At 43.4% G+C, this 27,963-nt stretch overlaps 1 protein-coding gene across 1 annotated transcript; it reads left to right on the forward strand.

Annotated features, from left to right (window-relative positions):
• The first annotated feature begins 1,128 nt into the window (after positions 1-1,128).
• On the forward strand, positions 1,129-27,625 carry LOC307158854 (cytosolic phospholipase A2 gamma-like). The gene is made up of 15 exons (XM_079871816.1): positions 1,129-1,231; positions 3,476-3,501; positions 3,749-3,857; positions 16,092-16,234; positions 16,410-16,611; positions 17,308-17,410; positions 17,489-17,629; positions 21,273-21,338; positions 21,765-21,809; positions 21,935-22,060; positions 23,050-23,193; positions 25,863-25,940; positions 26,031-26,185; positions 26,667-26,832; positions 26,906-27,625. The coding sequence occupies exons 1-15, from the start codon at positions 1,199-1,201 to the stop codon at positions 27,085-27,087; spliced, it is 1,719 nt and encodes a 572-aa protein (XP_079727942.1). The 5' UTR covers positions 1,129-1,198; the 3' UTR covers positions 27,088-27,625.
• The last annotated feature ends 338 nt before the right edge of the window (positions 27,626-27,963 follow it).

The raw sequence follows: 27,963 nt of genomic DNA on the forward strand, positions 1-27,963 counted from the left end.
TGCAGTTTGGGGTGGGTGAAGGAAGGATTACAATAGATTTTTACTGAGAAACAGAATTAGTTCAAGAGTGTTGGGGTTTAGACAATTCCTCTTCTTGGATAAAATCTCTCCAACTTTGGAAAAGATCCTTTCACAAGGAACAGAGGATGCAGGGGGACATAAAAATGGCAGTGCCAGCTGGTAGAAATGAGGATACTGATGCTTACTGAAGCTCCGACGCCTCGGTTCAAATGTCACATCACTAGGTAAAAGGCTCTATATAGAACCTTCTTAAAGGTTACAAACATGGGATCATATTCTATGGATTTTGTTTTTGTTATTGGCAGACTATTTTGTGTATACAGTATGTGAATTAAATAGTTCATAAAGTTACTTTATCATCAAAAGAACTTGTAATGACCATAGCCAAACACTGTTATATAATAAGTAAGTACCAAAGAGGACATCTAGTGGTCTTTCTATAATCCTACATCTCTGAACCTACTTCTGCCAAATGGAGGTTTCTTATTGGTGGTTTGAAAGCTTATAAGAAAGTCTCTTACTGTTTGGAAACTCCCTGACGAAGGCGAGTGTTTTAAAGGTTTAAATGACCAAGCCATAACAATAAAGGCTTTTTATCCTTTCTAAAGGGAGTGCCTTGGAGTTTCCTGAATCTTTTCCACTGTTATATAATACTTTAATAGTTTTTTACATTTTTGACACTCCACACTGAGCAAAGCAGACACTTCTTGCATCTCTATGTAATCAGTCAGCGTCAGGGCCCATTTCAATGCTGACTCTCTTTGAATCGAGGGGGCTTAACCTATCATGGCACTTTGATTTAGAAAGTTCTGTCAAAAAGTTTTAGGTGCTTAAATAAAATAAATACATCATATCCTATGTAAACATGTATTTGTTAACTAGGCTATTACTTTATTGCAGTTATGTTATCAACGCAAGATTATACTACAAAACACCATATCCCAAAAATAAACAAATAAATAGATAAATAAATCTCATGATGGAGCATGCCCCAGGAACCCGCTTAATGGTTCACACATCAACCCTCCCTATGTTCAAACCAAAACTACGCCCCTGTTTTGTGTGTGTTTGTGTGTATTTATACATTTATGGGAACCATCTCCACCCATAATGATGCAGTTTAGTTTCAGAGTCTTGTCAGAAAGAAGACGGCTGCTGTGTTGCTGAAGAAATCACGATGTTACAAGATTTACAAGACAATACAAGAATAGTGAGTATATCTTTTAAAGCTTTATGGTGAAACAATCTATATTGTTAAAAGTTATAATTATAATGTGACAGCAGTAGATTTCATGAATCAATGCAGCCTTTTTCAGTAATTATAGACTAAATAACATAACAGTGATCTGCACTAACACAAGTGCATAAATACACAATCAGTTTGAGGGTGAAAAATATTGTGGGGGATTTTATTTACAGGATAAAACACATTTCCATACATCAACATCTGTGCAATGTTGCTTAAATATTCTATAAATAATTGTACATCTGAAACGTACTGCTGCAATTTTGAACTTATAATCAGAACATAAACCAAACAAATATTTTTTAAAATGTGTTTATCTGACTCTATTTAAGACCACAACTGGTATAAGTGAAATCACAACTGAACAGCTCTGTCTGTCTGAAAATAAGTTTATTTTTATAGATAGTATCTTAAACCCTTCCTGAGCAGGGACATGCAGAGTGAGTCCTAGGAGTCAGATAGATAGATAGATAGATAGATAGATAGATAGATAGATAGATAGATAGATAGATAGATAGATAGATAGATAGATAGATAGATAGATAGATAGATAGATAGATAGGTGGTGGAAATATTTTCATTTTTTGAAAATTACATTATAGGGTGCAATCGAATCATCTTGAGCCAAAGAATCAGAGGTAACGATTTAGTTGTATTTGGTTGTGTTGTGAGTATTTGGAGCACACATGTGTTGTGAAACTGATGAAGATGTTTTCTTAATTTGTGGGTGTTTTTTCTATTTGCATGTGTTTTCTTCAGTTGCTGCGCGTCAAGCTATCTCGGCCACCGTAACATACACCTTTAAGATTTCACTTACAAAATAGTCAGTCTGTTTAAAAATAGCCTAAATCCTATAATATTCAACAGACACTTTTCTGTCAATTTTATTTCGCTATACAAATTCGCTTCCACAAATTCAGTGGAAAGCTGTGTTATAAGTCTTCACAGTTGCTTTCCCTGTGTACATCTAAGCAGCTTTCTACCGCAAACAAAATTATAACGTTATTCCCCTGATGCTGATTTACAGACATTACATGGGATATATGGGATTTGGGAATACATATGGGAATTTAACATAGGGGTGTCCAGACTTATGCACCCTATATTTTAAGGAAGAAACTTTATTTATTTACGATACATTATTCATTCACAAAGAAAATTTGTGTCCTTAAAGGTTGGATTTTCCCAAAGTTTTTTAATTAAGGCATTAAGTTCAATTTCCAAAAGAAGATTTTTTATTCCTCTTTTTAGTCAACTTTAGCATGGGTGTCTAAACTTAGCACTGTATATATAGTTATATAACTCAAATGTTGAGTTTCCTTAACTTTATATCACAGTGCTGTGTTGCAGTACTAGGGTTCCCCATACTCCAGGATTCCCCTGCCGTCCATACATATAAAACGCTTAAAGTAGCTTAATGGACTAATACAGTGATTGTGAAGAGGTTCAATTGTTGGAAGGAAGAAGACATGGTCGGCGTGACTGGGACTCGTACGTTTTATTGGAAAACTCAAAATAAAGAACAAACAAAAGGCGCGCACACAGCGCATTCACCGTAGCCTACTAGCCTCGCTATGTACAGTAGGCTATACTACAGGCTACAGCAGATGAACGAAAAGTTTAACGCTATGCGTTTCCCTAAGAAAGGGTTAGGGTTCCATTATAAAGAAATACTACTATAGTATAAGATAGACCTTATTGGTGATGCATACTATATTCAGGTAAGCAGAAGCCCTCAGAATATGAAGGTCAAAGAATTTAGCGACAAAAAACAACGGAGTTGTCGCCTCGCGTCGGCTGCATCTGGAACAAAAGGCTGCACTCGAACACAGCACAGACTACAGCCGACTTCAAATTAGGACATGCGTTCTGTGTCTGCGTGTAAGAAAGCAAAACACAAAATAAACAAAGTAAAGATGAGTTTGACTGATAACATTTTTTAAAGGTTTGTAAAGATATCATGACATATATTTACCGTGTATTCTTTTGGCTATGATAACGATGTTGTGGTGTGAAAAATCTGATAAAGATTTGTATTCACTTTTACTTGACATATAACAAATAATATATGTACCAATTTACTGTTTAAAAAAAAAAAAAACTACTATTTTTTTAGATACACTGTACACATACATTTTTGTGGGATTCAGGACCCCTGGTGGTTTTAAAAAGATTTTCAAAAGTAATATCAACTCTACTGTTTTATAGATGAGTTCATCCAAACTCCAGGAAAGGTATGTAATCCAGCTCTGATTCCTGCAATGATGAAGCAGTGCACTTTATTACATATACTGTTACATTACTTACATATTTAAAGTGTATAACAAAATGGATCATTCTGAGAATTACTGTTCAAAATGAACATTATAACAAATTTTATTAAAATCAAAAATATATGTGTTTGGCCTACACATACAAATATATTAAATAGCAGTGTGTGATGATGATGTTCATGGTCTGTCTGTGTGATCGCTGCAACAGTGAGGTGAGAATCGAACACTCTCTGAATAAGAATGAGGAGATGTTTAGAGTCAGAAGGAGAAACACTGTTCAACAAGGCCTGCAGAAACTCGGCATACGCTGCAGTGTGGTAAAACATCTTATACTTTATATATCTGTCTGACTCTGAGGTCACGTTAGACTTTTGCACTCTCAGTTATTTTGATGGACAGGATGGTCAATTCATATTTTAATGATAATAAGACATTTAATAGCTTCTTTTTTCGTCACATTTTTATTCACAAACTTACAAGACAAGCATATAGGCTAGGCTATGCATTTATTTATATTATGAAAATAATGTTGAACGAGGCACTTGTTGTCGTGGATTGTGAGTGAATCTGATTATCCCTTCCTCTTTACTACATTACAGAAATAAATAAACATGAAAGAACATCAGAAATTATGTTTAAAGATACAGTAGCCTACAAATTACCAAAATATGTATCATGTCTCGTGTAATCACTTAATCAGTGTTGAAAACAATGTCAAGTAGCCTAACATCATACCTCAGAAAAGCCCTTCGTAAACTTAAACTTGATAATCTGCAAGAAAAAAGAACTCTAGAGAGGAGCGTTTTGCAAAATATATAATGCACAATATTACATAATCTTTGTTTTCTGTTCTTTAATATTTAATGCATGCTTGAATGAACAAACTGTGTAATCAAACACATTGGCTTGGACAGACTTTTTGGTTGAATCCGAAATCGCCCCCTAAACCCTCAATCACTATTCCCAACGTTAGTCAGTTCACTTAAAGGGATACTTCACCTCTGGGAAGATGAATGTGTATTTAAAATAGGTCATTTAAGTAGAAGAAATGTGAAGAAATTTTTGAATTTGGAGCTTTCTAGACTGAGAAAAGCCAGAAAATGTATTTTTGGCTCATGTGGATGAAAGACAACAACTCCCAGAATGCACTTGCTTCGCTGCCTTAGGAGGCCACGCCTACCGGTAAGAGTGCGCACTAGTTGAAAACAACAAGGCTTAGCCTACGTGATGAGTTTGCCAGGGATCTCTAGAGATCGCCCAAAATGTCCGGGATTCGGCTTTTGCGTTCTACAGTTGCCATTCATTATGTTTACTGTGGCGAGCAGAACGAGGCTGACGGCCGCGGGAGAACGACGCGAGGCCGGTGTTACTGAGACGCGCCGGGTCTCGCATCTCTCACGGAGGAGCGGGAATTTTCTTAGCAAGGGTAAAACGCACATCAACCGATCACTTGTTTAGCGTTCATGTAAACACTGCATTCAGATTCACCAATCGGAATGAATTCAGTTAGATTGAAACAAAAGGTGAGCTGCATGTAACGTTAAACAATGAATGGCGACCGCAGAACGCAAATGCTGAATCCCGGACATTTTGAACGATCTCGCCCGCCGGACAAGTCCGGGAAAAGGAGGATGGTTTTCCCTACTTACTCAGCTTTCTCCTACTATTCAGCTTTCTCCACAGAACAAGAGCCTGCTAGCTTAGCTTCCAAAGAAAGACGGCTGACACTGTGTACATTCTGTGAGCGAGATCCCACCCTCTATGGGCGGGTTGAAAACATGCGGAACAACGCCATCTACTGGCTGTAGTCTTTAGCCTCTGGCCAGAAAATCCTCCGATGACGCAAAATGACGATTTTTGCGTCATCGGAGGATTTTTTCCAGACAAAAAATACATAAATCTCTTGTCTCAGGGGGATATGAGGGTGGAAAGCACGGTAATTCGAAAATACTACAGGTTTTCTACTAATACAAAGCTTAATGCTAAATCCTGAAGTAACCCTTTAAAGGAGTGAATCAAAACGAGTGAGCGAATTCGGACAGCCGTTGAGTGTAGGCCTACATCAGTTGTACACTTGTTATTGCAGTGCATTGTGGGATTGAATGAGTGCACTCAATAACGTCCACTGTGGTTTCGGACACCACTTGTCACAGTGTCTGGTTTGTGTTCCCTGGGTGTCCACTAGAGGTCCTCTTCCTCACAGTGTCATCCACATTATGAACTGCATTCCCCACAATCCTTGTCTGTACCCATCACTGTTTCATTGCACTCAGCTGTTCCCCATTATCATTGTTAGTTCCCTATCGTACGGTCACTACGACGTACGTCGTGGTGAACGACGAATAGGAATCTCGCTAGAGAGGCCAATCTACTTCGAGTGAAACTAAACGAGCCAATGCATATTGGCGTGCAATCATTTGCATCAGCTGTGCAGCCTCGCAGCGCGGGTATTTAACGAGCAGCTGGTGTGATTGCACTTCAGCTTTTTGCTTCGGAGCCGAGCGTTTCGATGCTGTTTAATCTACTGAGTGATCAAACAACGAGCAAGCTCTTCAAGATGATCTCTCGTGTCTGGTGCGGGCGATACAGCGCAGCAGCGGGGTCGACTTTCTTTTTCTCTCTCTTTTTGTTTTTGTGTTTCTGACTGAGCAAAACAAAAAAGCTGTTTTCACAGCTGGTAACGGTGCGCCAAGAGCGCTGAATAGCCGTTCTTATGGCTGGTAAGACCGCCGTGAAGAGAGACAGCGCACGTCAGGTTGCATATTCCTGTCTGTGTCCGCTGCGACCGTTCCCCTGCGTGCTTCAGTACCTAGGAGAGTATTTCCCTGAAAGAGCTTACATGGGTGTGAGTGGCGTCTTTCTAAAGATGACATTCCACCCGTGTGTTTCTGGTTGCGGTCGTTTCCTGTCCTCACTGACGGCCACGATCACTGTCTCGCATGCCTGGGAAACATGTGAGACTGTGTTCGTGGGTGGTTCATGTTCTCGCACGGGAACATGACCACGTCGGCACGCCGGTCAACTCTTCTTTCTCCGGAAAGTTGAGTCCCCTCTGTTGTTGGCCAGCCGCTGCTGTGTGTAAAAGCACAGCTGCAGGTCTGCTCGACACTCTGGGGGACCATGAGCGAGAGCGTTCGCGGGGAAAACCCGACGGATCTCTCGCTCCTCAGCGTGTCGTGTGCCGTCGAGCTGCCGGGCTGCAGCGCGGGTTGTCACGGCAACCCAGCGCTCGCTCGGCGCTCTAGGTGCGCGGTCTCCTTGTCTATTCTCTGTTGTAGCGCCCTCCCTGGTGGCCACCAGGAGAGGTCTACTTCAGTAAAATGGCTTGGGTGATCTGAGAGCTGAGGGCTTCTCCTTCGGGGAACCAACCCCCTAGGGCCCCTCCCTCTCTAGCGCATCACAAGCTGTGCAGCTTCTGGATGAGATTGCTGGTCCTTCAAAATTGGAGGAACCTAGCGTTTCATTCAGGGCTCCAGCTGAGGGCAGATGTCGATTGCTGCATCGGAGAGAGGGCCTGTTTGTTCTGGAAATGAGGGTATGCTGAGTTCCCACTGTAATAGTGTGTGTGCTTATGCTGAATCAGATTCAGAACTGACAGCCATGCTTTCCCGGGTCTTTCTCGGATGTGCATTGAAAACTTAGGAGTATGGAGCTATATTGGTGCCAAAATATGGAACGCCAAAAGTGCCAAATTCTGTTAAGTTTTCACCTCTCTCGCTACCCTCGTTGGTGGGGTGGCTGTGCCTCTGGCGAGCCACCTCTGCCCTGCATGCGAGGCCAAGGCACTCTTATTGCACGAGGGTAGTTCTGAGCCGGAGTTGAGCTGCACTTGTCGACTGACCGTGTTCAAGTCACAGCGCAGGCCCTCGGCCAGACTATGTCCACCTTGGTGGTCCAGAAGCGCCCCTGGCTGTCCTTGCAGAGGTGCGAGACGTCGTCAAAGTACGCTTTCTCGATGCTCCCATCTCACAAGGTGGCCTTTTCGGCGACACTGTTGAGAATTGGCCCAGCAGTTCTCCGCAGTCAGCAGCAGACTGAAGTGCTTCCCCGACGTACCACCAGAGTGCCTCGTGGGCTGCCCCTCAGTCTACTTGTCGCCAAGGGTGTCATCCCCTGCAAAAAATAAATAAATAAAAATAAAAATAATAACACTCCGACACAGCCTGCTCTACTGTGTCCGCTGCAGGAGGATGACACCGCCCGTCTCAGCCACTGTTTAAGTGGTCGGTGAAACAATCACCCCTGAGATGGGTGACCCGGAGATGGGTGGAGCTGCTCTTTTCCGGTGGAGGGCCGGTGAACGAATTTTTTGAGTGTTCCACCACTGGAGTCACAGTGGTACCCAAATTCTCAAAAAAAAAAAAAAAAAAAAGAAGCAGTTCTTCTGTCCCTGGGTCTGAAGAGGGCCAGGAGAGCAGTGGGAGGACAGAATCCTCACCACTCTCATCCGCCTCTTCTATCGCCAGCAGGCAACAGTGTGCGGTTCGAGAATGCAACCAAGCTGCCTCCTGCACCTCCTGCCTCGTGGAATCAGGTAAGTGTTGCACAGCACACTCAGACTCCGCTACGGGCCGCCTCCCAGAGAGAGCCTTCCGAGCCGAGCCCTGTCTTCCACCTCGCTGCCCCACTCCGGGTAAGCCTACGGTCCCTTTGGTCCCGCTTGTACGGTCTCTGCGAGCCTGGCTAGCGCTCCCCAGTCCGTCTTGCTGGCTTATTCGGACCATCAGGCTCGGCTATGCGATTCAGTTCGCCCGGCGTCCCCCAAGTTTCGGGCCATCCACTCCACTACAGTGAGAGCAGCCGATGCCCATGTCTTGCGCGTGGAGATCGCAGTCCTACTGGCGAAGGACGCGATAGAGCCGGTCCCTCCAGCCGATATGAGGTCAGGGCACTACAGTCCCTACTTCATTGTACCCAAGATAGGTGGTGGGTTACGACCGATCTTGGATCAGTGAGTTTGAATTGGAGCCTTCACAAGCTACCGTTCAAAATGCTCACGCAGAAACGCATTTTCGAATGCATCCGTCCCCGAGATTGGTTTGCAGCGATCGACCTGATGGACACGTACTTTCATGTCTCGATTCTTCCTCGACACAGGCCGTTTCTGCGCTTTGCGTTCGAGGGTCGAGCATATCAGTACAAGGTCCTGCCCTTCGGGCTGGCCCTGTCTCCCCGTGTCTTCACGAAAGTCACGGAGGGGGCCCTTGTTCCCATGAGAGAACAGGGCGTTCGCATCCTCAACTATCTTGATGACTGGCTCATACTAGCACACTCTCGAGATCAGTTATGCGAACACAGGGACCTCGTGCTCAGGCACCTCAGCCAGCTGGGCCTTCAGGTCGACTGGGAAAAGAGCAAACTCGCCCCCGTGCAGAGGTTCTCTTTTCTCGGTATGGAGTTGGATTCGGTCGTTCAGACAGCGCGCCTCACAGAGCAGCGCACTCGGTCGGTGTTGAACTGCTTGAACACGTTCTAAGGCAGGACAGCGGTCCCACTGAAATTCTTTCAGAGGCTCCTGGGGCATATGGCAGCGGCAGCAGCGGTAACTCCGCTCGGCCTGCTCCATATGAGACCGCTTCAGCACTGGCTTCACGGCCGAGTCCCGAGATGGGCGTGGCATCACGGCACTCACCGGGTGGCAATCACTCCGGAGTGCCGCCAGACCTTCAGTCCGTGGTCAGACCCCTCGTTCCTTCGGGCAGGAGTCCCCTTGGAACAGGTGTCCAGGCATGCTGTGGTTTGCACAGATGCCTCTGCCACGGGCTGGGGTGCCACGTACAACGGGCATGCAGTGTCAGGGGTGTGGACGGGCCCCCAACTGCATTGGCACATCAACTGCCTCGAGTTGCTAGCAGTACGTCTCGCTCTGAGCCGCCTGAAAAGGCCGCTACAGGGCAGAGACGTGCTGGTCCGTACGGACAACACTGCGACCGTTGCGTACATCAACCGTCAAGGTGGTCTACGCTCCCGTCGCATGTCGCAACTCGCCCGCCATCTCCTCCTTTGGAGTCAGAAGCATCTGAGGTCGCTTCGAGCCATGTATGTCCCCGGTGTGCTCAACCGTGTGGCCGACGAGCTATCACGAGCTGTGCTCCCGGGAGAATGGCGACTCCACCCCCAGGTGGTTCAGCTGATCTGGAGAGAGTTCGGAGAGGCTCAGGTAGACCTGTTTGCCTCCTCAGAGACCTCCCACTGCCGGTTGTTTTACTCCCTGACCGAGAGAACACTCGGCACGGATGCACTGGCACACAGCTGGCCCCGGGGCCTCCGCAAATATGCGTTTTCCCCAGTGAGCCTACTTGCACAGACCCTGTGCAAAGTCAGGGAGGACGAGGAGCAGGTCCTTCTGGTGGCTCCCTATTGGCCCACCCGGACTTGGTTCCCAGAACTTATGCTCCTCGTGACAGTCCCTCCCTGGCCCATTCCTCTGAGGAAGGATCTTCTGACTCAGAGACGGGGCACCCTTTGGCACCCGCGTCCGGACCTCTGGAAACTCCATGTCTGGTCCCTGGACGGGACGCGGAGGTTCTAGGTGACTTACCCCCAGAGGTACTTAACACCATCACTTCTGCGCTAGCGCCGTCTACGAGACGTGCGTACGCCTTGAAGTGGAACCTGTTCGTCGAGTGGTGTTCCTCCCGCAGAGAGGACCCCCGAAGATGTTCGATAGGGTCAGTGCTTTCCTTCTTGCAGCAAGGGTTGGAGCGAAGGCTGTCTCCCTCCACCCTTAAAGTACATGCTGCTGCTATTTCAGCATATCATGACCACATAGATGGCAAAACAGTTGGAAAGCACGACCTGGTCGTCAGGTTCCTTAGGGGGGCGAGACGATTAAATCCTCCTCGTCCCCCCTCCATACCCTCTTGGGACCTTTCCCTGGTGCTCCGAGCACTTCAGGATGCTCCCTTTGAGCCTTTGCAGTCAGCAGACTTAAAGCTTCTCTCCTTGAAGACTTTGCTGCTGATTGCACTGGCCTCGATCAAGAGGGTAGGGGACCTGCAAGCATTTTCGGTCGACGAGTCGTGCCTAGAGTTCGGGCCGGGTGACAACCATGTTGTGTTGAGACCCCGGCCTGGCTATGTGCCCAAGGTTCCTACCACTCCCTTTAGAGATCAGGTAGTGAACCTGCAAGCGCTGCCCCTGGAGGAGGCAGACCCAGCCCTGGCTTTGCTCTGTCCCGTTCGCGCTCTGCGTATGTACGTGGACAGAACCCAAAGCGTCAGGACCTCAGACCAGCTCTTTGTCTGTTACGGAGGCCAGCAGAAGGGAAAGGCTGTCTCCAAGCAGAGGATGGCCCACTGGATAGTGGATGCCATCGCCTTGGCTTATGAAGCTCAAGGCGTGCCCTGCCCGCTCAGGTTGCATGCACACTCCACGAGAGGCGTTGCATCCTCTTGGGCGCTGGCAAGTGGCTCCTCGCTAACAGATATCTGTAGAGCTGCGGGCTGGGCGACACCTAACACGTTCGCTAGATACTATAGCCTACGTGTAGAGCCCGTGTCCTCCCGTGTTTTCACCCTAAACGGGTAAAAACACTGTGAGTACCGGCTCTGTCGGCTTGCTGCACCCTACTGTGCACCCTTATTGCTCCAGAGTCAAAACCTGTCGAGTCCTCCAAACACCCTCGGCCCGGACGTGGCGGAGCGTCCGGTGCCAGGCCTTTATCCGCTGAATCCTTGAGAACCGGGTCTAGGCTGGGTCCCATATGTGTGACCCTACAGGGATCCCATATGTGTATATCTTCCACGGCTGCTCCTAAACGGAAGCCTGTGTCTTTCCCTTGGGCTAAGTCACCCATTATTCATATGCAGTACAACCCTTGGGTTAGTCCATATGTCTTTTCCCACATAACTCTTCTTAAGAATGTGGTTCCCGCAGCGTTCCCCTCCCTCAGTTCGGGCACGCTTTCCCAGTGTTATCCAATATCTCACTGTATGGGTTATCACGGAACAACAGTGTGGATACTCTTGGTGTAAGCCCTCTCCTATCGTCCTTACAGGCAAGAAGGTGTTGAGGCTTGCTCAGGGCGCTGGATGGGGTGCAGCAGCTGTGGCACTTTGGTAGGGATTCCTATTCGTCGTTCACCACGACGTACGTCGTAGTGACCGTACGATAGGGAACGTCTCGGTTACATATGGTAACCCTCGTTCCCTGAGGGAGGGAACGGAGACGTACGTCCCGTCGCCACATCTGCTGCGACCCGCCGGGGCAGCCAGCTCACCGGCTCGGCTCCTCAGCAAAAAACTGAAGTGCAATCACACCAGCTGCTCGTTAAATACCCGCGCTGCGAGGCTGCACAGCTGATGCAAATGATTGCACGCCAATATGCATTGGCTCGTTTAGTTTCACTCGAAGTAGATTGGCCTCTCTAGCGAGATTCCTATTCGTCGTTCACCACGACGTACGTCTCCGTTCCCTCCCTCAGGGAACGAGGGTTACCATATGTAACCGAGACGTTCTGTGTTATATATACCCTGCCTGTTTAGTGTTTGTCACGGAGTCATTGTTATTCATCACTACACTTCTGGTCTGTGTTTCCTAGTCTGTTCTTGTTTTGTTTCTTGTTTTGTTTCTTGTTTGTTTGTTATTGGACTACTATTATGGATTTCCTTAACAATTAATATACTGCTAATGGATCTTACAATTTCCCGTATGTGTTCCGTGACAGAACGACTCCGTCTAAACATAGATCCAGCGGTATGGATTTTCGTGGCTCTTCCCCAAATACGAGGACAGAGAGGAGGCAGCAGAGGGGGAACTCGCCAGTGGAAGAGGTCCCTCCCCGCATGAACATTTTCCAATGCCTGGAATTATGGGCCCACCAGACTGAGGAGGCCATGGCGGTCAACAGCCCAGAGTTCCCTTCACCGCTGGTCCCATCCAGCCCAGAGCCTGCACATCGCCATCTGAAACGGCAGAGGAGGAGGAAGACCTCCGGCTTCCCCTCCGGTGTCCACTAGAGGTCCTCTTCCTCACAGTGTCATCCACATTATGAACTGCATTCCCCACAATCCTTGTCTGTACCCATCACTGTTTCATTGCACTCAGCTGTTCCCCATTATCATTGTTAGTTCTGTGTTATATATACCCTGCCTGTTTAGTGTTTGTCACGGAGTCATTGTTATTCATCACTACACTTCTGGTCTGTGTTTCCTAGTCTGTTCTTGTTTTGTTTCTTGTTTTGTTTCTTGTTTGTTTGTTATTGGACTACTATTATGGATTTCCTTAACAATTAATATACTGCTAATGGATCTTACAATTTCCCGTATGTGTTCCGTGACAGAACGACTCCGTCTAAACATAGATCCAGCGGTATGGATTTTCGTGGCTCTTCCCCAAATACGAGGACAGAGAGGAGGCAGCAGAGGGGGAACTCGCCAGTGGAAGAGGTCCCTCCCCGCATGAACATTTTCCAATGCCTGGAATTATGGGCCCACCAGACTGAGGAGGCCATGGCGGTCAACAGCCCAGAGTTCCCTTCACCGCTGGTCCCATCCAGCCCAGAGCCTGCACATCGCCATCTGAAACGGCAGAGGAGGAGGAAGACCTCCGGCTTCCCCAAAGACCTGAAGGCCGTGCCCGAACAGCTTGCTGCCGTCCCGGAGGCCGTCCCCGTGCAGCCCGCTGTCGTCCCAGAGGTTGTCCCCGTGCAGCCCGCTGTCATCCCAGAGATCGGCCCGGAGCTACCCACCATCAGTCCTGTCACGGCAAAGAGGGCTGTCTTCCTCTTTTATGCAGTAGCAGTACTGCATGCTTGGAGGAGATCGTCTGCCGATCCAGAGACTGTTCAGGTCGCGTCTGCCGTTCCAGAGACTGTTCAGGTCGCGTCTGCCGATCCAGAGACTGTTCAGGTCCCGTCTGCCGATCCAGAGAATGTTCAGGTCCCGTCTGCCGATCCAGAGACTGTTCAGGTCCCGTCTGCCGATCCAGAGAATGTTCAGGTCCTGTCTGCCGATCCAGAGACTGTTTAGGTCCCGTCTGCCGATCCAGAGACTGTTCAGGTCCCGTCTGCCGATCCAGAGACTGTTCAGGTCGCGTCTGCCGATCCAGAGACTGTTCAGGTCACGTCTGCCGATCCAGAGACTGTTCAGGTCCCGTCTGCCGATCCAGAGAATGTTCAGGTCCCGTCTGCCGATCCAGAGACTGTTCAAGTCACGTCTGCCGATCCAGAGACTGTTCAGGTCACGTCTGCCGATCCAGAGACTGTTCAGGTCACGTCAGCCGATCCAGAGACTGTTTAGGTCCCGTCTGCCGATCCAGAGACTGTTCAGATCACGTCAGCCGATCCAGAGACTGTTCAGGTCACGTCTGCTGAGCCTGTGTCTCCGGACAAGATGGCCGCCGCTGAGCCTGTGTCTCCGGACAAGATGGCCGCTGTTGAGCCTGTGTCTGTTCCTAAACCTGTTCCTGAGTTGGTGTCTGTTCCTGAGGCGATGTTTGTTTCTGAGCCAGTGTCTGTTTCTGAGCAGGTGTCCGTTCCTGTTCCTGAGCCGGTGTCTGTGTCTGTTCCTGAGCCGGTGCCTGTTCCTGAGCGGGTGCCTGTTCCTGTTCCATGGCCGCCCGAAGGGTCGTCTTCGCCATGGCCGCCTGAAGGGTTGTCTCCGCCCTGGCCGCCCGATGGACTGTTTGCTCCGCCCTGGCCGCCCGATGGACTGTTTGCTCCGCCCTGGCCGCCCGATGGACTGTTTGCTCCGCCCTGGCCGCCCGGTGGACTGTTTGTTCCGCCCTGGCCGCCTGAGGGAAGGTCTCCACCCTGGCCACCTGATGGACTGTCTGCTCCGCCCTGGCCGCCTGAGAGAAAGTCTCTGACCTGGCCGCCCGATAGATCGTCTGCTCCACCCTGGCCGCCCGAGGGGTCGTCTCTGGCCTGGCCGCCCGATGGACTGTCAGCTCTGCCCATGGCCGCCTGAAGGGTTGTCTCCGCCCTGGCCGCCCGATGGACTGTCTGCTCTGCCCTGGCTGCCTGAGGGAAAGTCTCCGCCCTTGCCGCCCGATGGACTGTCTGCTCCGCCCTGGCTGCCTGAGGGAAGGTCTCCGCCCTGGCCGCCCGATGGATCGTCTGCTTTGCCCTGGCCTCCCGATTAGTCGTCTGCTTCGCCCTGGCCGCCGGCTAAGCCATCAACCCCTGTTTATGTTCCCCTCCATGGTCCTGGCCCTCCATCCCTCCCCCTCTCCCCCTGATCCTCCACCGTTCCACCTCCCTCCTGGACTCTTGTTGGGTTTTGTTTTTTGTTATGTCTTGGAGCTTCTGGTAGCCACTCTGTAGAGGGGGGGGGGGGGGTTATGTCACAGTGTCTGGTTTGTGTCTTCCTCATGGTGTCATCCACATTATGAACTGCATTCCCCACAATCCTTGTCTGTACCCATCACTGTTTCATTGCACTCAGCTTTTCCCCATCATCATTGCACTCAGCTGTTCCCCATTATCATTGTTAGTTCTGTGTTATATATATACCCTGCCTGTTTAGTGTTTGTCACAGAGTTGTTGTTATTCGTCCCTACACTTCTGGTATGTGTTTCCTAGCCTGTTCTTGTTTTGTTGATTATGCTATTAATATGCGACTGCTATTATGGATTTTGACCCCTGCATGGATGACTACGAATTGGATTGCCCTAACAATAAATTGAGCGTCAGCGTCAGTTCTGACAGGCCAGGGGGTCAAGATGCTGCTAATGCTATTTGCTAACAACACTGTCCTGTCAGCTGATTTGCTCCAGCTGAGCTGCATTAGCTGGTTAACTCCCCTAGCTGCTCAATGGCCAAAGCTCAAACAAGGCGCCCTATTTAAAGCACATTCAGTTTGCTCATACATGCTTGCTGCTCGCTTCTGCTGCCCGCCGCCTCCCCAGCTCCTCCTTATGCATAACGTGGCATTTGCTTATGTCATGTTGCCTGCTCTGTTCACAGGGGGATATTTAGCTCTCACAGTCCTAAACTGTGAGCGTTCCCTATGCTGCTGCTGTCCTCTGACTCTTTGCTATTTCATGGTGCTCATGAAAGGTCAGAGGACTCCCTGAACAGAGCCATACCGCCAAATTTCAATACAGGAACATCAACTTGTTTGAAATCTATTCAATAAAAATTCTTAAATTATTTTTATTGTCTGTGTGTTCTTGACTTAATGGACCTGACAGAAATATACTGCTAATGGATCTTACCGTTTCCCGTTTGTGTTCCGTGACAGAACTAAAAATGGCTGTCCCCTTAAATAATTCCCTATTTGAAGGTATAGTGGGCGATTTCTCGTGTCAGTTTTCATTTTAATCTGGAGACTGAACTTGCACTCTGCTGCCACACTGGAACACACTCGCCAGCAACTGGACATGGGACTCATGGGAATTACAGTTACATGTTACAATAGGCGAATATAGATATCCCTCAGTGTAACCTGTAAAAATGACTGATGCCGTTCAGAATTTTCCATCACTGCTAAAAAAAATTGGTTAATGCGACCTCGGAGTCTGACTATACCTTCTTGAAATAATCTACAAAATGCTTTTGTAGCTGCTGAATATCAAATGTTTGCAAAATTAAACCATGTGTGTTTCAGGATGAAGTGCGAAACATTGCATTAGTGGGTTCTGGAGGAGGAGAAAGAGCCATGGTGGGTTTGCTGGGATCCCTGGTTCAACTCGATAAAGTGGGACTTCTGGACTCCATCCTTTATCTGAGCGGAGTCTCTGGATCTACCTGGTACGAACCCTGAGAAAGCACACACACACACACACACACACACACACACACACACACACACACACACACACACACACACACACACACACACACACACACACACACACACACACAGAGAGAGACACACAGATTAGTTGAATGTCATAAATGACAGCAGTATGTTGTTCCTCTGAAGGTGTATGGCCTCCTTATATCAGGAACCAGACTGGTCCACCAAACTAGAGGCTGTGAAAGACAAGATCATCCAGAGACTCAGCGGTCCTGCCGTCAGCTGGGGAGATTCATATGCCAAACTGAAGAAATATTACTATGAGAAAGACATCTTCAGCTTGACTGACTTCTGGGCAGCGATGGTCGTCACGACATTTGTGAAAGAGGTCTGTAACTATTCATAACACAGCTTTCATGACTTACGTGATTTATGAGAAGGTCACATTTAGGTTTAACAAGTTATATGTGTTAAATAATTTTAATAGATTGTAATATAAATATTTAATCAATAGTATAAATATTGCAACATTGATCAGATTACAAAGTACTACAAATCTACCTGCCATCCTCTGGTAAAGGAAACATACTTGCAAAAAAATGAAAATATTGGATTCATAATCTAATTTTAACCTGGAAATAAACAAAGTTTTGTGATTTCAAATGAATATAAATATGTAAAATAACATAAGTAGTGAAGGGGTGGTGTGGTGTGGTGTGGTGTGGTGTGGTGTGGCGTGGTGGATAAGACACATGCCTTTGGTGTGAGAGACCCGGGTTCGAATCCACTGTGAGACACCAATGTGTCCCTGAGCAAGACACTTAACCCCTAGTTGCTCCAGAGGCGTGCGACCTCTGACATATATATAGCAATTGTAAGTCGCTTTGGATAAAAGCGTCAGCTAAATGAATAAATGTAAAATGTAAATGTAAATACATTTCAGATTGTGCACTAGTTAGGTCGCTTTTGTTTAATAAAGATAATTAGAGTAATTTTTATCACTTGAACTTGCTTGTGATTGAATGAATTTTTCTAACTGTCCCTGGTCTCCACTATATAACATGCAAAACTGCGTTCTCTATAGATCAATGAACACACTCTCGCAGAGCAGTGGAACCAGCAGAGTAAAGACCCGTTTCCCATCTACACAATGATCGACAAGCAATTCAAACAGAAAAAGGAAGGAGGTGTGTTTGTGTGAAAGAAAGAGACAGAGAGTTAATGTGTTCATTCCGGCTGTTATATGGACGTGTTTCTGTCTGCAGACCCCTGGTTCGAGATCACTCCACATGAAGCAGGTTTTTCCCTCACTGGAGCGTTTGTGGGAGTCTCCAACTTTGGCAGTCAGTTTGATAAAGGCTCTATGATCAAGAAGCAGCCTGAAATTGACATGCTGTACCTACAAGGTAACAAACGAATAGATCGATAGTTTCTGTGATGTATTGATCCGGTGATCGGGTCTGTAGCAGTTATTCATTTCCATGTCAAAACTGAAACAGTAACATTATGACTAGAAATATCAAAAAAATCATTTAGACCTCAATTTCAACAACACATTGAGTATTTGAAGAGGAATTTATCGTGTCCAATATATTATCAGGGGGCCCAAGGCACTGCCCCTTTGCCCTCATTCAGCCCTTGGTCAGACCTTTCCTTTCTATGGGCTGGAGTGCCCTTTGAACAAGTGTCCAGTCACGTTGTTGTTGCAACTTATACCTCCAGAACAGCCTGGGGCGCTGTGTGCAATGGACATGCAGCTTTAGGCTCCTGGATGGGACCTTGAATGCAGTGGCATACAAATTGCCTGGAGTTGCTGGCAGTGGTGCTCGTGCCCTACTCCGGTTTCAACCATTGCTTCAGGGCAAGCATGTGTTGGTCCTTACGGACAACTCCGCGACGGTTGCGTGCATGAAATGCCAAGGCAAGGTACACTCACGTCACATATCACAACTTGCTCACCATCTCCTTCTCTGGAGTCAGCAGCGACTCAGGCCATTCACATTCCAGGTGAGCTCAATTACGTGGCCGACGAGCCCTCACGACAGATCATGCTTCTGGAAGAATGGAAAATGCATCCCCAGGTGGTCCAGGGGATCTGGAGTCTATTCGGGGCTGCACAAGTAGACCTGTTTGCCTTCCAAGAGTCCTCCTACTGCCTGCTTTTTAATTCCCTGACTGAGACATGGAGGACTTGAGTGACCGGCGGTGCTAGACACTATCACTTAAGCCAGACCTCCCTCTACTAGGTGAGCTTATGCTTTGAATTGGAGTCTGTTTACTGAGTGGTGTTTTCCCTTCAGGAAGACCAACAGAAATGCCAGATAAGCTCTGTGCTTTCCTTCTTGCAAGAGAGGTGAGAGCAGAGACTGTCCCCCTCCACCTTGAAAGCGTATGCCGCCATCGCAGCACATCAAGATGCAGTTGATTGTAGGTTGCTGGTCATTAGGTTTCTGAGAGGCGCCAGTAGGTTAAATCCTCTCAAGCCGTGCCTCGTCTCCTCCTGGGACCTCTCTGTGGTCTTTTCTAGTCGGCAGAGAGCTCCATTTGAGCCTCTGGAGTAAGTAGAGCTTAAGATCCTGTCTCTAAAGATAGTGCTTCTGACCGCGCTCACTTCCATCAAGAGGGTACCTGAGGGGGACCTGCAGGCATTTTTGGTGAGCGAATTGTATACTATGAGTTTGGGCCAGCCTTATCTCACAAGATCATAGGACCCTGGCCTGGATATGAGCCCAAAGTTTCCAAAACTCCTTTTAGGGACCAGGTGGTGAACTTGCAAGCGCTGCCCCCGGAAGAGTTTTGGGTGAGTTACTACAATTTGCAGACAATAGAGTTCTGATGTTCCAGTGAACAGTGGTGACAATTGAGCTTACATTTTAGAGAATGTTCAGACTGTTTCGAAAAATATGCCAAAGCAATTGAGAAAAACTGTAAGTAATATTAATTACTATTAAAGGGGTGGTATAATGCCCTTTTCACAAGATGTAAAATAAGTCTCTGATGTCCCCAGAGTGTGTGACGTTTTAGCTCAAAATACCCTATATAGCATGTTTAAATTGTCGCTTTTTGAGGGTGATCAAAAATGCACCGTTTTGTGTCTGTTCCTTTAAATGCAAATGAGCTGCTGCTCCCGGCACAGGGGGCGGAGCTTCAACTGCTTGTGTCCTGAAAATTTCTAAAACCTTTAGGCCCCGTTTACACGTACATGGTTATTTTGAAAAACGGAGACATTTCCCTTCGTTTGCGCCCTCCGTTTACACGCAAACGGAGGATTCGCCAATGAAACCGATACTTTCTAAAAACTCCGGCCAGAGTGGAGATTTTGAAAATCTTCGTTTGTACGTTTGCATGTAAACAGAGAAAACCGGAGTTTTAGGTAGCGACGTCACAGAATGTGACTATTTTCAGGATTCTGATTGGCTAAGGTGGGCTTGAGCTTCTCGTTACACTGCCACCAACAGGTTTGGCATGCTCTTGACAGCATATACACAGGTTTGTGTGCACGATGTTATTTTTGAAAACGAAGAGGGGTGAAATGTCCGTTTATGAAAATAGCCACCTACGTGTAAACGTAGCCTTAGTCAGACAAAAATGGAGAGACTCAAGAAGTGACAACATGTAGACAACATTTCTGAATGGTTAGTTGATGAATTTATGTAGCTTATGTGTAGTTATCTTCTAGTCATTGATTAGCATATTCTGTCATGATAATCTATAAATCGTGGTGAAATGCTATTTCATGCATACTGAGTTTTTTACACTGTTAAAGAGTTGGATTCCCATGCTAAACATGGACAAAGTTTCAAAAATTAAATTGTACGTTTGAAGGAGTATTTCTGTGCCAAAAATTGTCCTTCCGGTTTGTCACAAGTTTCGGAAAGTTTTTTTTCGAGTATGGGCCTGTGTGACGTCAGCTGGGGTGTAATTTCCTTATATGGGTCCTAAGGGCACTTCTCCCGGAAGAGCGCAGGAGCACGTGCGCTCGTAGACCAGAGCAAGAGAGCGAAAGCAGTACGCCATCAAAGCACTCTGCTCGGCTTTTGGGAAGTCAATGTCACCAAAGAAGTGTGTTTTTGGTTGCCAGGGCAAGACAACCATGCACAGATTCCCAACAGCCTATTACAGCCTATCTTTCTTTTATAAGTATAATAAAACTAAAGACTTTTTGGAGATATGAAGGATGCAATACTACTCTATAGGTACTCAAGATTAACAGGAGACTGAGTGAAAATGAGCATTTCACCCCCCCTTTAAAAAAGTGAAATCATAATCAACCACCCCTTTAAGTAATATGCCATTATGGTTATGGGGTTTGATAGTGCCTGACAGAAGAACACACATCCACTGTGAATGTAATGTCAGAGGATGGACAGAAAGACGACTCATAATACTTGTGATAGCAATCCTTCTAAATGTTTACCTTTGTTAGATCTTCTTCTTGGGTGAGCGTGATTTTAAATCGAATAACATCCCGTAGTCCAGTAACTTTTCTTTTAAGTAAAGTTTAATAACAAAATTTACTGGAAAAATGTTACACGGTCAAAAACGGTATCCCTCCAATATTGCATCACACAAAACTAACAATCATTGCCGGAAATGAAATCAGCGTCAATACGAAATATTATATTACACATATAAAATGATTTACCGATTACTTAATTCACACAATTTATTCCACATCTATAAAGAAACATAGGCCTAACTTATGGCTCTTACAATAGAGCCTGCACTCAAGACATAAATGTGTTATGTGTCCCAGATTAAAAACTGATATGAAAACCTATGAAAAAAATCATTTTACAGATCAGTAATATCCAATAACAGAAACAATTGATCATTAAACCTCAAAATTTTATTAAATGTCACAGATAAAAAGTCAAGCAGAATAACTCAATAAATGTGTTGAAATGTGATTACTCCACCTTACCATATCTGAAAACTGTATGTTGAACTAATATATATATATGGTTATATATATATATAAAGATGTTAGGTTTTTTTGTCTCATTTATCTTAAACTTCCTGTTTGTTGATATTGTGTGTTTTCTGCAGCTCTGTGTGGCAGTGCTTTAGCTGATGGAGAGGAGATTCTGAAATTCATCTGGCAAAAGATAAAAGGTACAGTTGCATTTGTTCTAAAGATTCACTTCTGCCTAAAACTGCCAGTCAATTCATCAAGGGCATATCATTTACTGTATTAGGAACACAATATCCAGCGACTACTGAGTTGTCCCTAGCAATAATTTTGATCAAACAATTTAAATATATTTATATGCAATCACTGTTGTTGAAATTTTGACCACATCTGAAACGGGTCTTACCATTGACATTACCTGAGAAGCCAAAGTTAATAAGTTAGAAAACTGCATGCGCTCTTTTAAAGGACAAGCGTGACCTTAAGGATAATGCATGACTGGAAAACATATTGTAAATGTTTAAACAAGTTTAATCTTTACCCAATTTTAACTTTGTTGTTAAACAATGTACAAAGCAAACTGTTAGTCAAAATATCCTCAAAGTAAAAAAAGTCTTTTTGTTTTTCAGATTTATTTGAAAAGAAAAAAGATATTCTTGAGGAAATGGGGAAAGGTAAATAATTTATTATTGATTTTAGTTTTTAATCAGTTATGTAGTACAATATTTGATGAAAAAAAAAAAAAAAAAAAAAAAAAAAAAAAATCAGTGTGTTAATCTTTGTTCAATGTTTTCTTCAGAAGATCCAGACCCATCTATAGACAAGTGTTTCCAGGTGATCTTGGACCTTGTGGACATGAATCTCTGTGTTTTGGATGGCAAAGATCCTTCTGCTTATGATAAATCCATCAGAACCACACTGACCGGTAAACCTTTTATTAAAGTGCAGTAAAAAAAAAAAAATCACATTTTTTCTTTTGAAGAGACACAAACAAACAAACAAACAAACAAACAAACAAAAAATGTATTGAACATTTCCCTAAAAAAATATTTAATATTCATGCCAAATAAAATGAGGATGTGCCTGTTCAGATGTACTGTTCAGTGGTTATACTGTCAGGTCAAGTCTAATATCCACAGTGCATGTATTCTTTAGTTTTTGTCCTCTTGTACTTTTGTCAGCTGAATGACTGACACAAAGTGTACAACAGTACAATTCATTGACTGGACAGTATGTCCCTCACAGCCTTGCGTTCAAGTCAAATTAAATATATGCCATCTACTGTCCATAGTTATCATCACATTATGGGGTAAGTTGTCACAACAGGAACCTACTATTTATTGACAGTGAATTAAGAATACCTTTTATTTTTTTAAATATTAAATACTATTTCTCTCACATCGTATCTGTGTTTTAAAATATTTTCCAGCTAAATTTAAATAAACAATTAATGCAACAACGAAAATGGATATGGCATTGTACAAATATCAAACCTCTGACTGAGGTTAATTTACTTTAATTTTTAATAAATGAAAAATTCGGGTTGATTCGAACCCCTGCAGACAGTTGGTCAGAACTGTGTAAAAAGACATCAAGTTGAGGAAATTCACTCTTCAGACTCCAGAATCTCTTTCAAGGAGTTTTCTGATTATAGTTCAAATGCAAATAATTTAGATTTTTATATGCACACACACTATATTACATTAGTAAGGTCAGGGTTCTGCCAACAAACATGAGATAAAGCTGATTAATCTGGAAAACAGTTCACTTTCACTGCGTCTGCTCCAGCACCCCTGCGCTACTTCCTAAAAGCACAAGGTCTGTGGTGACGGTGAATATTTTGATTGGTCAAACAGAAATCCAATGTTTTGGCCAAAAAAATTATAACTCAGTTATGTTCTTCTCTTTTTACAGACCTCGCTGGAGGCATAACTCAGCTGATTTTTCAAGAGGGGAAGCTGGATCTCACTGACAAAGAAGCTTCAAAACTGTATATGGAGCGTTACAGCACGGATGTATGCAACAATTTGAGTGTTCGGTTCAGTGTCTGGCCGTTCGGTAGGTTGAACTGACAATGTACTTCACTTTTGATTTTCAAGCCAAATTAATGCATAAAGACCAAATCATTTTCATATTTTAAATATAGCCATATCTGAGCTTCCAGTTTGAACCAGTGTAATTTAATACTTAATGCCCAAACTTTCTTATACTAGGATCCTAGAGACGCATCATTTATCTCGAGAACCGCTTAACATATTTTAGAGTTAAACTCTCTTTTAGTTAATATTTGTATTTTCCTTGTCATATTATTAGATTGAGAATGTTACGCTACCCATGTGAACTGCAAGCCAAGTACTGACAATAAACCAGATTAAAATGATAACACATCCTATTTATTTATTAAATACAAAATAATCACTGTCAGGACAGATCATAGTAACAAAGTAACACATTACATATATATGGTAATATATATGGTAACACTTTATTTTACAGTGTCCTTGTTATAAATGTAACATGTAGTTACCATGGTAATAACAGTAAATTACATGCACGTAATATAACCCATTTGCATACTAACCCATGAATGCAACTAACCATCAACCAAATCCTAATCATACCCTAACCATATACATGCTGTTGATTATTGTTACTCAGTACTTTAAATATACACTGTAACAATGACACCTTAAAATAAAGTGTAACCATATAAATTAGCTATATACATTATAAGATAATATATTATCGCTGGCATTTTAATCACTGAAGCTGTCAATTAGAACGTGAGGTACACAACGCTGCACTGGAAAACTCCCATTATTATTAACGAAGCTGTCTACGCTCTGCAATGAAGCTCTTATTGATATCGTGTAATGAAAGGATTCATGAATCTGCCGAACTCAAACACTCCACCATTTTAGGCGGCGAGTGGATTCTGACTAACTTAAACACTTCTGATTGGCTGTTGTGTTCACACACTCAACAGATGCCTGTGATTGGCTAAACAGCAAAAACTCCAGTGTTAAATTAACACTCCTGGGAGTGTATATGATTCCACACTCAAGAGTGTAAAGTGTTAAAATGTGTTAAATTAACACTTAAGAGTGTTAAAGTTAATGAGATAATTAAGTGATTAATTGAGTGATAATTGATCATTATTGAAGAAACCTGATGTTAACTAGCAGAATCACTAAAGGAGAAAATCTCAGATTTTAAGCTACCGTTATGGCGATCATTGTTTGCTTTAGTTGGGCTCTTGATCCTTAAATTATTAAATTTAGATTTTGCTTGGCTGTTGTATCTGAGTTATAACTCTCAGATGAACAAAGAAAAAAGTAATTTGATGGTGTTGGTTATATTATGACAATCATCATTTGAACTTGATCACTGAACTCATTAAGATCCTTATTTCTGATGTTGTCGGTTACAGCATAACTGATAACTGCGATTCTGCATAAATATCTAGAATTTTAGATATAATACAAAGGATTTCTTAAATGTTGTTATGAAAAGAAAAAAAGTCGTTCTTTAAGGCACACACAGACATCAAGATTCAGTCTATGCATCTCAACAACATAATTTATTCATACCGCAATGCATGATGGTAGCCATTAATGATTTGTGATTGGTGGCAGCCACTGCAATATGCTTTATTATTGTCACCATTGTTGAGATTCACAGGCTGATTATTGATGTATGTGTTTCGAAAAAAATCATTGCAAGCCTTTTGATCAGAACAAAGTTTATTAAATATTAAATATATGAAAAATACTGATAATCATATGCTGTAGAATCACAGAGCTGCTGTAATTAACAAGTTAAACCAAACTATCTCAATAAGTTTCGTTTTTTAAGATCACAGCATGATTATGTCAAAACATAACCAACACCATCAGATCACATTTTTTCTTTGTTCATCTGACTGTTATAAATCAATAACAGCAGACAAACAAAATTTAAAGTAAACATATATGGGTCAAGACCCCAACTAAAGCAAACACTGATCACCACAATGGTGACTTACAATTTGTGATTTTTCTCCTTTAGTGATTCTGCTTGTTAACATCAGGTGTCTTCAATAATGCTCAATCATCACTAAATTAATCACTTAATTAGCTCATTAACTTTAACACCCTTTAGTGTTAATTTAACACTCATTTTTTAACACTTTACACTCTTGAGTGTGGACTCATATACACTCCTTAATTTAACACTGGAGTTTTTGCTGTGTACAAAGATCAATGCTGCAAAAATACTTTGTAAATATAAACCTTTATCACTCTTAACAGAACACAAACACTCATTTTAAAGCATATTTTCTTTCTTGGTGCTTTGCTATGTTGGTCAGTAAAGGACTCATCAGACTGATTCAAACCATGAGTCTGAATAATACAATATAAGGACCAGCTGATGGTTAATTTGAGTCTTTTGCTCATGAATCGGACTATAGGCCGACAGGTCACACTCTGCATTTGTGTTGTGTTTGCAGTCCATGAGGAGTTGGATTTATAGACAAACCTTTTGAATTTCCAATTCATTTCCAATTGAATTTCCAAAGAGCCTTATAGTCAAGTCAAGAACCCTATACGGGCAAAGACTGTCCTAAGAACCCTTTATGTAACCAACGAACCACTGAAGAAACTTTCAGTGTATTGAGTGTATTCGTCAATATGAGTGTGTTTTTTGTATTTGTCATATTTGTCAATATGAGTGTATTTGTTGTACAGATTTTTTCTACAGCTTTTGTAGATGCATCTTTCAGTGGATTTGGGGCAGGAAATATTACTTTCTCAACAACATGACAGGTGAGAACAGACTTGCTTGATTACTGGTAATTCAATGTGAATAATAAAAAACTAATGTCTCGCTGTGATCTCTCCCTAAAATACTGTCAGCTAAAGCAGTGCCCGTCCCTCTACTGGAAAGTGAAATGAGGGACTATATAGACGCTGGACTGTTGCTCAACTCACCCTACTTCTCAGTGCTGAGAAAAGAGAGAAACATTAACCTCATCATTTCCCTGGATTTCAGTGATGGTGATCCTTTCACGGTATTATATATAATTCTCTCTAATATAATAATGCACACATACTCTCATATAACCTCATTGTAAATTCCATCATCATTCACTCACACTCATGTTGTTCCAAACACGTATGACTTACTTTCTTCACAAAATGAGATTATTATTTTATTTTTGAAGAATCTTGCTGCTTTTTTTCTTCATGACACAGTGACCACCAGAGGTCACACTAAACTTAAATGTACAGAATAAAAATAATTTAAAAAACACACAAAAAACACACTGACAGATACTGAAATGCTGTGTATCATTTTAATAATAAAAAAACAACAACATTTAAACATGTTTTAATTTAACCATCTTTACATGGTATATTCTAAGAAAATCTAATGGAGAGCTATCAGTTAGCATTCCCATTCATCTGAGTGTCGGTTTCTCAGCTGGCACATGAACCCTTGGAAGTACTTCCACTTTTAATAAAGTGATTTGCAATGCTTTTCCTCTGCAGACAGTGAAGGACACTGCCAAGATGTGCCGGGAACGAAACATCCCTTTCCCTGAGGTCATCATTCCCAATGGACACTCAGAGAAACCGAAGGACTTCTATGTGTTCAAAGGCCAAAACGTTCCAACCGTGATTCACATCCCTCTCTTTAATGTGGTCAACTGTGGAGGCAAGTTATGATCTTACAATATCTTGAATAAAACAGAAATATCAACTGTGTTCTGATTTAAGTGTTTCTTCAGATGATATTGAGGCCTGGAGGAACAAATATAGCACGTTTCAAGGTGCTTACAGCGCTGAGATGATCACTGATCTAATGGAGGTCGCTGGAAAAAACATCACAAACAATAAAGCAAAAGTGGTGGAAGAGATTCGTGCGATCATTGGGCTTCTGGAGTTACATGATCCAGGATCCAGCAAATAACATGACTACATTTAACACTGTGACTAAACACAATTAATGACAATCAAAATACAGACTAAACTGATCTGCATATAGTTAATTTAACAATAAATAGTGTTTAATTTCATTTTCTATCTTTAATAATCACTTAACATTTAATCAACATTATTACCTTTTCTGCAAACTGTGATTTGTGTGCCATTATAAGATGATGAGAGGTTGGTAAAGTTTGTGATTCATTTCTGTTTATATTAAAAATGTTTCTGCATGATTGACCTTCATTAAAAATAGCTGATCATCATTGATCAAATCAGCAATAACAAACTGGATTACAAGTATAACTGCAGATTTAAAAAGTTGTATTACTTTTACAAATATTGTGTTCTTGTCCATTATTGTTTCTGTTCCAATGAAGTTGAAATATTAAGGTTCTGTTGACAAAATAAACATAATATGATCACTTTACAATATTATTTTTTATTTTCGTGACAATATTTTAGTGTAAACAATACAGTCTATGGCAGTTTGGAGGCTTCATAATAAAAATATTACACCTACATTGAAAGGATTTTTAATTCATGTTTAAAATATCTCCTAGCAGACACCATGCTTGATCCTTTTGTATTTGTATTTGTATTTATTTTGATCTCCATTAGCTGTCACAAGTACAGCTATTCTTCCTGGAGTCAAACTAACATGCTTCTCTTCAGACAATTTTACACCAATTTTTCACAACACCACACACCTAAACAATGTTTAAAAAACATTGGCATGTCTAAACACCACAAACCCCCCCACCCACCCATTCATGCACTCCCACACACATATACACACAATATATACAATACATATACATAGGACCTAATTTCTACAATTATTTCAGCAGTAAAAGAGAGA

Source organism: Squalius cephalus (assembly GCF_949319135.1).
Source record: "Squalius cephalus genome assembly, chromosome: 5".
NCBI classification, from domain to species: domain Eukaryota; kingdom Metazoa; phylum Chordata; class Actinopteri; order Cypriniformes; family Leuciscidae; genus Squalius; species Squalius cephalus.

Excerpts from the sequence above, each read along its gene's own strand:
- LOC307158854 (XM_079871816.1), top strand. The coding sequence starts at position 1,199 with ATGTTACAAGATTTACAAGACAATACAAGAATA. Across the intron at positions 3,858-16,091 it reads TCGGCATACGCTGCAGTGTG|GATGAAGTGCGAAACATTGC; the intron begins GTAAAACATCTT and ends TGTGTGTTTCAG. Across the intron at positions 26,186-26,666 it reads GTGATGGTGATCCTTTCACG|ACAGTGAAGGACACTGCCAA; the intron begins GTATTATATATA and ends TTTCCTCTGCAG.